The 12,199-nt window shown below is 34.4% G+C and overlaps 3 protein-coding genes across 3 annotated transcripts; 2 read left to right on the top strand and 1 right to left on the bottom strand.

The window, feature by feature from the left end:
- Window positions 1-4,088: 4,088 nt before the first annotated feature.
- PHYBLDRAFT_129669 (hypothetical protein) lies at window positions 4,089-5,031 on the top strand (the record flags this gene model as incomplete). The annotated part of the gene is made up of 3 exons (XM_018429302.1): window positions 4,089-4,194; window positions 4,381-4,733; window positions 4,847-5,031. 3 exons carry the CDS (start codon window positions 4,092-4,094, stop codon window positions 4,856-4,858), a joined length of 468 nt encoding a protein of 155 aa, XP_018299429.1. The 3' UTR covers window positions 4,859-5,031.
- Window positions 5,032-5,742: 711 nt separating this feature from the next.
- Window positions 5,743-7,104, bottom strand: PHYBLDRAFT_71309 (C2H2-type zinc finger transcription factor; the record flags this gene model as incomplete). The annotated part of the gene is made up of 3 exons (XM_018442444.1): window positions 5,743-6,140; window positions 6,296-6,842; window positions 6,958-7,104. The coding sequence occupies 3 exons, from the start codon at window positions 7,102-7,104 to the stop codon at window positions 5,743-5,745; spliced, it is 1,092 nt and encodes a 363-aa protein (XP_018299428.1).
- Window positions 7,105-9,473: 2,369 nt separating this feature from the next.
- Window positions 9,474-11,586, top strand: PHYBLDRAFT_162001 (Homeodomain-like DNA binding domain-containing transcription factor; the record flags this gene model as incomplete). Its single annotated transcript, XM_018434544.1, has 3 exons — window positions 9,474-9,810; window positions 10,918-10,977; window positions 11,315-11,586. The coding sequence occupies 3 exons, from the start codon at window positions 9,474-9,476 to the stop codon at window positions 11,584-11,586; spliced, it is 669 nt and encodes a 222-aa protein (XP_018299427.1).
- Window positions 11,587-12,199: the final 613 nt, after the last annotated feature.

Below are 12,199 nucleotides of genomic sequence, written 5' to 3'. Positions count from 1 at the left end.
CGAAGATCCAATAAGACTGGTTATCTTGTGCTCCTTCCGCAGACTCGGCCTCTGCATCCTCAATATCCTGTTCTGGGTCTTCTTCATCGTCGTCATCGTCGTAATCATACTCGTTATTGTTGCTACTCTTGCTACTCTTGCTATTATCGTCATCTTCCTCATCGTCACCACCACCACCCTGAGAGTTTAGTTGGATATTAAATGAAAGATCTGTGACCGATGAATCGCCATCCAAAACCGCGGTTTCATCTGCAACCAACTTGTCTTCATCCATTGGGGTGTCGAATGGCTCAACCATAGGTAAACTTATATCTTCTGATGTCGATCTGTGTGCCGTTCCATCTTCTGCTTCCATTTCAATTTCCATTTCTTGAAGAGGTGTTAGCTCTGATCCGCTTCCTTCTGTGTAAGTCAATTTGATTGTTGGTTCATATAAATTACATTAGTTGTGACCCTTTGTATTTTCGTCTTATTCTTATTTACCTGCATCACCATAAAGATATCGATCGACTTCATCATCATCATCTAGACCTATGTCTTCTTGTTTATCCTGAGCCTTTTCAGAGTTTTTTGTGTCTGTTGCTTCTTTTTCTTCTGTACCATCTTGATCTTCATGATCACGACCATCGTGATCTCTGCCGGCATTATTATCATTCTCATTATCATCTTTAAGAGCATTAGCATTTTCCTCTCCTTCCTCTCCTTCCTCGCCACCTTCTGATCTAGGCTGCCCTGTGGCTGCCATGAGTAAGGACTGGGTTACTAAAGAGGTTGGTCCAGATGGTATGGATGTATTGGCGTTTGAAGTATCTTGTCTCAGGAACTCTCCAAACATAGATTGAATGTATTCGCGGGTGGCTTCGTCTAAAGAAGGCCACTTGTAGATAGACATCACACTCCTGTTTTGAGAAAGAAAGAAAAAAAGAAAAATGATAACAATAATAATTTTATTATTATTATTATTTTTTTAAATATTATTTATTTTATTATTAATATTAATATTATTATTATTATTATTATTTAAATAAATAAATAAAAAGAAAAAGAAAGAAAAGAAAAATATTGATGAGTTGATGATGTTATTTTCTAATTTAAGTTAATTAACTTTGCTCACCTAATTACACCTTTTGAAATACTTGTCTTCATACTGCATGCTACACTTTGCGCCATTTTTTCTTTCAAGGGTGGATAATACTCATCGACCGAGAATTTAAGAAACTCCATAATGATTGATGTGATATAAGGGTATCTTTCTGCAGACTTCTCCATTAGCAACACCGCAGGCTCTATGATTAATGAGAACGTATCAGTCTATCGATATATTTATATTGGTATTTTGTTTCAAACATAATATTACCAATAAACATGATATTGTCTGTAGGTTTAAAAAATAACCAGTCATAGATCAACGCCAACTTGACATTTGCAGAAACAGTTGTGCTCTATTAATATGTAAATAAATAAATAAATAAATAAATATATATTCGTGTCTTGGATTTAAGTTTTTTGTTGTTGTTGTTTAGTTACTATGGTTACTATTGTTTTATTCACCTTGATTGCCCTAATCATACTTCCTATGATCACATAACGAGGAACAATATCTGTTTGCAGAATCTGGTTGCTTGGATACCACCCAGCGACAATATAACGGATAACGTCGGCATAAAATGGTTCGCTTTCTGGAGTGGATAGGTAACGTTGCAAGAACCAGTTAAGATTACGCTGATGTAACCCAAGTCGAAGCTATCAAAAAAAAATTGTTTTAGATTCTTTTAATCAAATTCGACCCAAGAGTTCTGTGACTGACATTCTGCAGGATATAAAGTAACTTGGTTTCCATGTCAGGGGCCAAACGAGAACGAAGAAACTCTTTTGGTGTAGGTGTCATAAGAAGTGACTCGATACCTTTATGTGTTTGTTTTAATATGGATATATAGATGCACAAACATATAAATATATAATATTTCCTTTTTTGATATTAAAATAAATTGTGATCCTTCTAGAAGAAGAAGAAGATGATGAAGAAGAAATTACCTTTGAATCGAGGCGAGAGTTTTTGTGGATTGTTTAAAATATCGTCCCACAAAAGTCCAATTGCAGGAATATTTGCTACATCATGAAGTACACGCACCAAGTCTCTTCCGATTGTTGAACATGCTGCCCACTAAACATTACAAAAGAACATATACAAAAAAAAATATGCGGGATATAGTCAAGCCAAGTCAAGACAATCCAAATGTATAAATAAAATGATCAATTAATTATTCAAATGTGAATGATGATCCAAGGCAATAATGGTAGTAATAGCATACTATATATATATATATATATATATATATATATATATATAACCTACCTTTTCTCTAAGTAAACTAACTACGAATCGAATCTCTCTTTGTTGCAATGCTACTAGCTGAGATGGTCGATGGTCAGTCAAGGTTCTCAAAAAGGTGTAGGCTGCTGTGGCGATCACTCGGGGATAAGCATCCAATTGAGATTTGTGAAGGTCGCATAGTCTCAGCATTTGATCACACAGCATAACATTTGACTGGCTCGTATCACCGCCTCGAATTTGGCGCAAAAGACACAAGTATATCGAGTCAATTGTCTGGACATTGAGGTTGGTTAATTCTCCAATAAACCAAAGTATCTACAACAAACAGAAATAAAACAAATACATTGTGTGTGTGTATATGTATATATAAAGAGGTATTGAGAGATCAATAATTATTATCTTGGAAGAACCACAACGGGTTTGTGTTCATATCTTATTTAGGAAGCTACCTGATCCCTAGCAGGAAGCTTCATTTGTGGAAATCGTATCGAGTTCACCCAGATATGTAATCTGTTCAAGGCGACCGAGAAGTTGTCTCGGTTGATAAAACTAAGACATTGGAAATGCTTTTGTGTGTTGCGTATAGTGTATAGTGTGTAGTTTTCAAGTAATAGGTAAATATAAATAAAAATGGATTAGGTGGATTAAGGCATACACAAATACACACAAATTACACAAATATATGCGCATGAATATATAGAAAGAAGAGATAGAGATAGAGACAAGAGTGGCATAGGAACTGTATGGTTAAGTTACTCGATAAATCTGATCGCCTTTTTCTCTTTATCCTTTCTTTTCTTTCTTATTCTCTTATCATTATTTCAAAAAAAATGATATTCACTAAATCCTTATGTATGTATATGTATAACTATGTATTTATCAATGTCGTCTTACTGTCTGTGCCTTTTCTGGTTCAGTAATGATTCCATAAAGAAGAGCAGATACATTATCTGCATAGCCCTTTTTACTACGTGAAGCCTAATAAACAATCCTCACGTTAAATATATATATATATGATATGGCCTGACTTGCCTGGTCCTGCAAGTAATTGTGAAGTTCAATTTCAGACATCTCGCGAGTTGCTTCGCATTGAAGCGCGTAAAGTCTGGAAAGTTCCTAATGTTTAAATCCAAACGTAATGTTGTATTTAGTCTCTGGATTTTTTTGGTGTACATGTACTCATTCGTCACTGTATTAAGACAACAAAAAAAACAGAATAAGGAAGAAAGAATAGGTTTAACATACCAATTCAAGCTCATCGTCTAGATCTAACTCATCACATTCAAATAATTTTGATACAAATTCGGCTTTTTGGTCCATAGCTTTAGTATTCCCAATTATGTATGTATGTGTGTATGCGTATATACAGATAGTATTTTTTTATGCTATTTTGAACGGATAAAACAAGCCCGTGTGTTCCTTTTTCTCTCTCCTTCTCTCTCTCTCTCTCCATCTTTCTCCGCTTCCTCTCTTATTTCTCATCCTGCACTAAAAAAATAAAAATAAAATAAAAATCTGTGACCCTCCCTCACTACGGCTACCACCATTATCGCCACCACTACCACTTTCCAACTCTATGTCACATAATGTTTCTTTCTGAACTAAGCCTTCGGGTCGGGAAGTGTGACTTGCTTTAAATCCAGCCAATCACGTTTAATTTTATCCAACATTTTTTTTTTCGATTGGAGATTCGCGCAAAGAATAACAAGCGTTTGTGGACTGGCAGATCGATTGTTTCCTCCTCTTTTCCTCCAACATGCAGCTTTTCGTCAAGTCCCTTGCGGGCAACACCCTCGCCCTCGAGGCCACCCCCGCCACCTCTGTTGAGAACGTCAAGGCTATGATTGCCGCCCGTGAAGGTAAATACGCACACACTTATGTACCTTTATCTTATTTGGTAGCAATAACGACAACGATAAAATAAAAACCAAATTACATAAATATATATGTAACTTTCTTAATATCACTTTATCTTTTTAAAATTATCAATTATTAAACCATTTTTTTAATAATAATTTTCCCTTTTTTTTTAAAAAAAAAAATAGGTATCGATGCTGGTTTCCAGTGCCTTTCCTTCGCCGGTAAGTCTCTCCAGGACTCCCAGGCTCTCGAGCTCTACGGTATCCAGGATAACTCTACCATCCACCTCAACTGCGAATTGTTGGGTGGTGCCAAGAAGAGAAAGAAGAAGACCTACACTACTCCCAAGAAGATCAAGCACAAGAGAAAGAAGGTCAAGATGGCCATCCTCAAGTTCTACAAGGTTGACCAGTCTGGCAAGATCACCCGTCTCCGTCGCGAGTGCCCCAGCGCTACCTGCGGTGCTGGTGTCTTCATGGCCTGGCACACTGACCGTCAGTACTGTGGCAAGTGCCACTTGACCTACGTCTTCCAGAAGGTAAGAAACAGATTAAAAAAAAATAAAGCAGAGCTTGTGTTTAGTAAAAATATGGGGTTATTTTCTGTATAATGAAATCGTGTATTAATCTATTTTTTTTGAATTTCTTCTAGGAGGAGGCATAAGTCAAGTTTACTTGCAACTTAACTGACGTTATCTGGTGTCGTTTCTCTCTTCAAAAGAAATGAGGGACTTGGCTGCCATTTTAATATCAATAAAAAAATACAAAAATAAAGAATATTACAAAAATTCTACCTTATGTTTTGTTTTTGTCATAATCATCGTCTTTGTTTATTATATGTTTTTTTGTCTTTGCTTCAGGATATGTATATAATTGCGAACCTATATCCCTCACCTATATGTATAATAGATATTTAATAAGTTCATAACAAAAAAAAATACAAAAGAAAAATATTTTCATCGTTTCAAAAAAATAAAAAAAATGAGACGTTTCAATTTTCATTTATATTACATTATCGTATTAGTAATATAAATAATTAGAATTAAGTAAATTGATCATTCTTTTTTCTTTAAAAAAAAAATATCTTAAATTGGGCACCCCTTATTGTTATTTTACAAAAATAAATAAATAAATAAATAAATTAAATGAGAAATCCCTGGATTTTTTTTATTTTTTATTTTATTCAATGTTGTAGTCACACTGAATCATATTTACAATATTCTAATTCTTATTATATAAATAAATAAAATACAAGCTCGATTCTGTAATCCAGTAAATGTTTTACCAACTATTCGGTTTTGACGTGTGAGTATATAATATATATATTCAAATATTCGAATATTTGAAACAAATTTGAATTATTCAATAAAATAAAAATAAAAAATAAGGACAGGAACAAGTGAGAAATATTTTCATAGTTTTCATATATTTATTCACATATTTTGTTGGTTTTAAAAAGAGCGTAATCATAAGGATAAAGAAAGTAATTAATAACAATGATAACAATACTGAGTGGTTGTGGTAAGTGATGATCATAAATAGCATCTGTCAAGAAGATGCTTGTTTTTTTGTAGCAATATGAACAGTAGAAATGTGCCTTTGAAGGTTGTAGGGATTGGCAAGCGACTTATTACACTCGGGACACTTCTTATTCTCACGATATGGCATATGGACAACCTTGTGTCTTTTCACATTCCTATTATAGTAGCTACCAAACGAACACTCCTCACATCTGTACCTAATTCGTTGGTCATTCACTTCCCTTTCCTGTAGTCCAACTATATATTCATTCCCAAAACACGACTGACTATCAGCCTGTGGTTGGTGCGGTTGCCGTGGTTGCCATGGTTGGTATGGCTGGTGTGGCTGGTGTGGTTGCCATGGTTGATATGACTGATGCTTTTGCTGCGGCAGTTGTGATGGTATCACTTGATTCTTGACATCTTCTTTTTTGATAAGTGTTGTAATTTGTAGATTAGATTACAATACAAAAGGTGTTAATTTATATATGAATTATATTTAACTTTTGTTTTCTTTTGGGTAAAATTAAATCCAAAAGCTAAATGTTAAAACAAAAAACGAGGAAAAGAAAACAACTTACTTTTGTGATCCCATTTGTGGAAGGTGCTAGGGTTGAAATTGATAAATTTCCAGGAATGGTGTTCTATGTTACTTATACCGCTGGCTAAAGGAAAATTGGGTAAAGACATTCTTTTGGTTGGTTTAACGTGTCTCTTTTGGTACGGGACCATATGCGGGGTATGAGACTGACTCGAGGCAACAAGAGTTTCTTGATCAGCAGAAATAATATTTTTCTTGCTTTGTTGGATTTGATATTGATTCTGCTGTTGCTGCGGTTGATACTGTTGTTGTTGTTGTTGTTGTTGTTGGTTGTAGCTATTATTAAAAGTGTGGCTGGAAACTGTGGACGGAATCTGAGATGGTGCCAAGACTGATGGTCTCGTAGTAATGAAAGGAGATAACCCACACATGCATGTAGAAAAGCTACTTCTTAGAAGATGGTCTTCAGTTACGCCGATATTTGAGGGTTCCAAATTACGACATGGAAATAGGCTCTGGATAGATGCCGAAAAGTGGGTGCTTAGAAAAGGGTCCCCAGCCACACCAATAGCTGGCAGACTTGGTTGCTATTGACAGACGCGATTCAAGTTGTTGTTGTTGTTTTTTTTTGGGGTTTTTTGGCAGCTTAAGAACAAATGTTCCTGTAAATTTGTTAAAGACAAGAAGTATAAAAGACCTTACCATGTTTATGTGTGTAATGCTTGATATATTGTCATTGTTGTTGTTACAAAGGTTCTCCAGATGGACTTGATACCATGCATTAAGGATCATTGAATCATACTTTAGGGTGTCTTTAGTACACTGACAAGGTACCTCAGTTGAAGACATTTAAAAATATGAAAAAGTGAATATGTATGTGTAATATAGAAAAATAAATGCAGTATTTGGTAAAGAAGAGAGTTTATAGTGAATCAAGGAAATATCCAAGATATTTATACCTTTTTTTTAGTATATATATATATATATATATAATCTTGGATTGTAAGTGTGTCTGTTTTGTAAGTATTTGCATGGACTTGGGTTACAATGGCTTGGACACGAAAATTCAGACTTTAAAATATTCCATATATAAAATTGTGTTACAGACGCCACAGGAATAAACAATGTAACCTTTTTACTAAACATTTCATCATAAATAAGCATTAATTGGGAATGCACTTCAACGCAGACATAATTGTTGTAGTAGTCAAGTTAGTGTTTTCTTGAAATTATTTCTAGCTTCTCTATATAATGAAGAATTATTTCTATCGTTTATGCTCAGAGTATTCGCATCTGTCTACTCTTTATTTTTTCCGTCTTTTGCTCTATTTTGCTCTTTCTTCCTTTATTCCTTTTTTTTTTTAGTTATTTCTATATTTATTCTTGTGTTGCGTCGTTTAAAAAAAGACAAAAAAACGATTGAATTACGGGATATTTCACCCGAAGACAAAGGCAAGAAAAAAATCTTATGCACTCACAAACTTTCATTTTGTCTCTGCATATGGCTCTTTACAGTGTTGTCTCTTTAATTATACAAATAATGCCAAAAAATAATTCTTTTAGCTCGTTTTCGCAAAGGACAAATATATTTTCTTGGTCTTATTATATTAAATCACTCTCCTTATATATATATATATATATAAGAGAGAGAGAAAAGGTGTTGAATAATTGGGAGAATGGGTTCCGTTCTACGAAAGAGTTTTTTCTTCTATTCTTCTCTTTGCTATTCTAAGCCTTATTACTAAATACGTAATATTATTTAGAGTTCTATGTTTCATTCTGTTGCAGTTATTTCATGTTGCACTCCACTCGATTTAGACTTCTGAATTCGGATAGATAAAAAAGGGGATACAAAATATCTATATGAAGCACAATAGTTGGCTTTTGGTCTGTTTTTTTTTATTTCTCTTGGGATTTCAAAGCCGTATTTTTCGTATCTTTCCCGTGAGTACAGAGACATATAGCCATAATCATTATCATCAATTGTTATTTTATGTTTAAAGACTCAATGCCTTGATCCGCTTCTATTTTTAATATTAAACAAACCATGTTACATTTGTGCCTTTATATTTGGCAGTTAAAACAAAAATGGGGGGGAGGAGTTCATTCTTATATTTGTTTATCTTGTCACACACCAATTTTTTCTCCTCTAATGTGTCAATTGTACTGTATTCTAATACATCTTTGATGCTAAAAGCAAGAGAAGACGATGACAAGGGCAAGGGCAAGGGCAAGGGAAAAGCGATTCACATTGACCTGACAAATTTTATGCATCTCTATGCATTTTGAATGTCAAACTCATTCTGCCAAATTACCTTATATTATATAGAGCAATGCATATATAGATAAATTTACATAAAAAGAAAAATCGAGTTTTCTGATATCAAGAAAAATTATGCATAAATAAGAAACAGAAAATCACTAAATTCGATTTCAATCTTGGTTTCAATTTTAATATCGGTTTTTTTTTCTTTGATATTGGGGGGTTTCAACAGTCCTTTAAGCTTTTAAACTTAAGCTTTGAGTTTTAAAGCAGTAACCAATAATACGCAATAGTTGCCAAGTGTTTTTGAGTACCCTAGATGCTTCTTTCAGTTATATTAGACATTGTAATAATATTATATAAGTTTAAAGTAGTATTGAAAGAAGCAAAAGTATTTCTATCAAGGATTTATTAAATTTCCAAAAAATTAAATAAATCAAATTTAAACAAGGATGTATTAAAAGTGTAAAACTCTTGAACGATTTTTGTTCAAGTTTTAATCTTTCTTTCTTTCTTAATGGTTAGAGATTGATTCCAGCCAATCATTTCTCAAATTTAAACTCAAAAGCTTAAGTTTAAAAGCTTGAATGGTTGTTGAAATCCCCTATTATTCTCGGTTTATAAAATACTGATTTTTACTGTTTAAATTCTTGACAAAACCCACCCCGACCCACCCTTTTCTTAACGCTTTCTAATACTATAAGCTTTACATAGAATACAAAAAAAAGGAGAGGATGAGCTTAATAATTAACGAATTATAATATAAGCATATGTATTATTCAGCCAATAAGGTACATTAAAGAATATATCTATATCTATATATACACTCGAGTGTAATAGGTCATTAGACGGTCACAGATTTTTTGATTTTTTGATTTTTTTTATGCATTATCAAAATATTCTTTTCTTTGTAAAACCACTAAAAACTCTTAAACAAATAAAACAAAAGCACAAAATGACTCCACCAACTTCTAGCATCACAAAACCCAAAAGACAAGAGTTAGATGCGTTCATTAGGGGCCGAATTATAGGTCAATGGGAGAAGGACGCTACATATGGAGAAATCTCTAAAGCCCTTGACATTCCGAAGAGCACTGTTGGAAATGTAGTGAAAGCCTTCAGAGATAAAGGTGTTTCCAAGCCCTTGACACGTCTAGGAAGAGAACCAAAGGTTACAAAGAGAACACAATCTGCGATGGTGCGCTCATTTCGTAGTGAGCCATTCGTGTCAATTGCGGCTCAGCATCAGAGATTAGTCGATGTGGGAATCTCCATCTGCATGACTACATTCCGTAAGAACATGGAACTTCTTGGCTTTAGTTCTCACTCAGCAGCTCGCAAGCCAGGGTTGACCGAGAAACAGAAGGAAAACAGGCTGAAATGGTGCCTTGACAAAGTGAATTGGACTGTTGAGCAGTGGAAGTCAGTTGTCTGGTCAGACGAGTCCAGATTCATGGTAGTTGGCAATGATGGAAGAGTCAGAGTCATCAGAAAGACTGGCGAGAGGTTTGACAAGAACCATATTGTCCAAACATACAAGTTTGGTAAGGGTTCCGTCATGATTTGGGGTTGTTTCTGGGGTGGGGGTCTTGGCCCCTTGGTAACATTGAAAGGAAACATCGATCAAGACAAGTACATCGACTGTTTGGCTCAGTACTTTCTTCCCTGGTACGAGGAACTGTCCAGGAATAATAACAAACAGTTTTTGTTCCAAGAGGATGGTGCACCATGCCACACGGGCGCTTATGCCACATGGTATAAAAAAGAGAGGTGTCTAATAGATAGCTTTGATTTTTGGCCTGCCCAGAGCCCAGATCTTAATCCTATCTAGCATGTTTGGGCACATATTCCGAAGAAACTTTGTAAAGATAGAGAAAAAGTAATGAGCTTAGAAGAACTTGAAGCAGTGATACACAAGGCATGGCTGGAGATACTACTTCAAGTTCTGGAAACTTTGGTAGCCAGCATGCCAGATAGGCTTAAAGAAGTAATCGAGAGAGGTGGTGACACAACTCATTACCAGAGCTCATACCTTTTCTCTTAAATATATATATAATAAACTATGTTTTCTCTAAGTTTTGCTTTATTCTGAGCACATTTTATTATCAACATTATTGAAAAGAAAATATCGTCCATAATATGCTTGAAAAATAATTTTGAAAATTAGAAGACCGCCCAATGACCTATTACACTCGAGTGTATATATATGTGTGTGTGTGTGTGACTTTTATTACTTTTATCCAAACAGACATCGAAACAGAAATTAAAAATAAAATAAAATGAATCTTGCGCCATATTGTGGTATAGACAGTGCACAGGCAGGTCTATTATTTTAAATATATAATATATATATATTGCCCCCTTTAGGATCCTGATTTTGTTCTGTTTTTTTTTATAAGATCGATATACTGGAAATAGAAAGAACTGTGATACAAATTCTGCTGATCCTTCAAACAAAGGTGTAATATCATGATATATGGTATTTTAGACTCTGTTCCCTTGAATCGGCTGCTGATCCAACCACAAATCCAAATACATAAAGATCTCGATTTACATATTTATAATAGTTTGACATTTTCTTTCTTTTTCTTTTTGCACAACCAAAATAAGAAAAACATCTCAAGATCGAACCAATAACATCTCGGAAAAAAATTCTTATTTTTTTTTCTTTTTGCGGTCTATTTTTCTATCTCTTTTTGCGGTCTATTTTTCTCCCTACAAAAATCAAAAAAAAAAAAAAAAAAAAGCGGTCTATTTTTCTATCTCTTTTTTTTCTTGACTTTTTTTTCGACCTAGGCATTTGGTTAGAATTTTTCGGCACAGTCCCACCACCTTCTGCACTTTCCTCGGCATTCACATCCTTTCTCTTCCCTCCCACGCTGAACCCCAGTATTCCAGCCGCCTCGGTTTTCGGACTGACCATCCTTGCTATCTGGGACCACAATTGGGCACTCCACTTTAATTCTGCTCCTTTTTTACCTTCCTTGGTTCTTGCCACTGCTAGGAAATCAATCTCCCGCCTCTGCTCAAAGCTCGAGCTTGACTCCGCTGACTCTTCCCTCGCATAACACCACATTAACATTTTAACAAAAAAAAAGTTTAAATCACACAAAAACAAGTCAAAAACCAAAAAGCCAAAAACATCAAATAACCCCCATAAACCCTCAAAACAAATGTTGTAATTTTCTCTTTTGCCTTACTCATTCAGAGAACTTTAATAAATCTGAGCCTGTCACAGCTCCATACAAACAATTTTTTTTTCGACCTTTTTTTCGACCTTTTTTTTTTGACCTTTTTTTTTAACTTTTTTTTTGACTTTCACAAAAGTCGAGAATATATTATAGTATGAAGATATAAAAGGAACAATTTTGATACAAAAAGAAATAATAGATTATTCGGGCCATGTTTAAATAGGAGATAAATACAGAGTGGCGTCAACATGTCCATAACGTGGACTTGTCCTGTACCCCTTCATACATAATTTCATTTTTATACTCCCATAAATTTGATTAGATATGATACTTAAGATCTAAAATATTTAGAATTTGGGTCGTGTTCACAATACGAAAATCTAGATAGTGTTACCAAACGCACACAGAGACAGACAAAAAAGATAATGCAAGTACGGCATGAGAAGCCTATTCAGCTGTATTTTTCGAATATCTGCAAGTATAAAAAAGC

Source organism: Phycomyces blakesleeanus (genome assembly GCF_001638985.1).
Source record: "Phycomyces blakesleeanus NRRL 1555(-) unplaced genomic scaffold PHYBLscaffold_1, whole genome shotgun sequence".
Lineage (NCBI taxonomy): Eukaryota > Fungi > Mucoromycota > Mucoromycetes > Mucorales > Phycomycetaceae > Phycomyces > Phycomyces blakesleeanus.
Note: the sequence above shows the minus strand (reverse complement) of the source record. Positions and strands in the feature narration are given on the sequence as shown.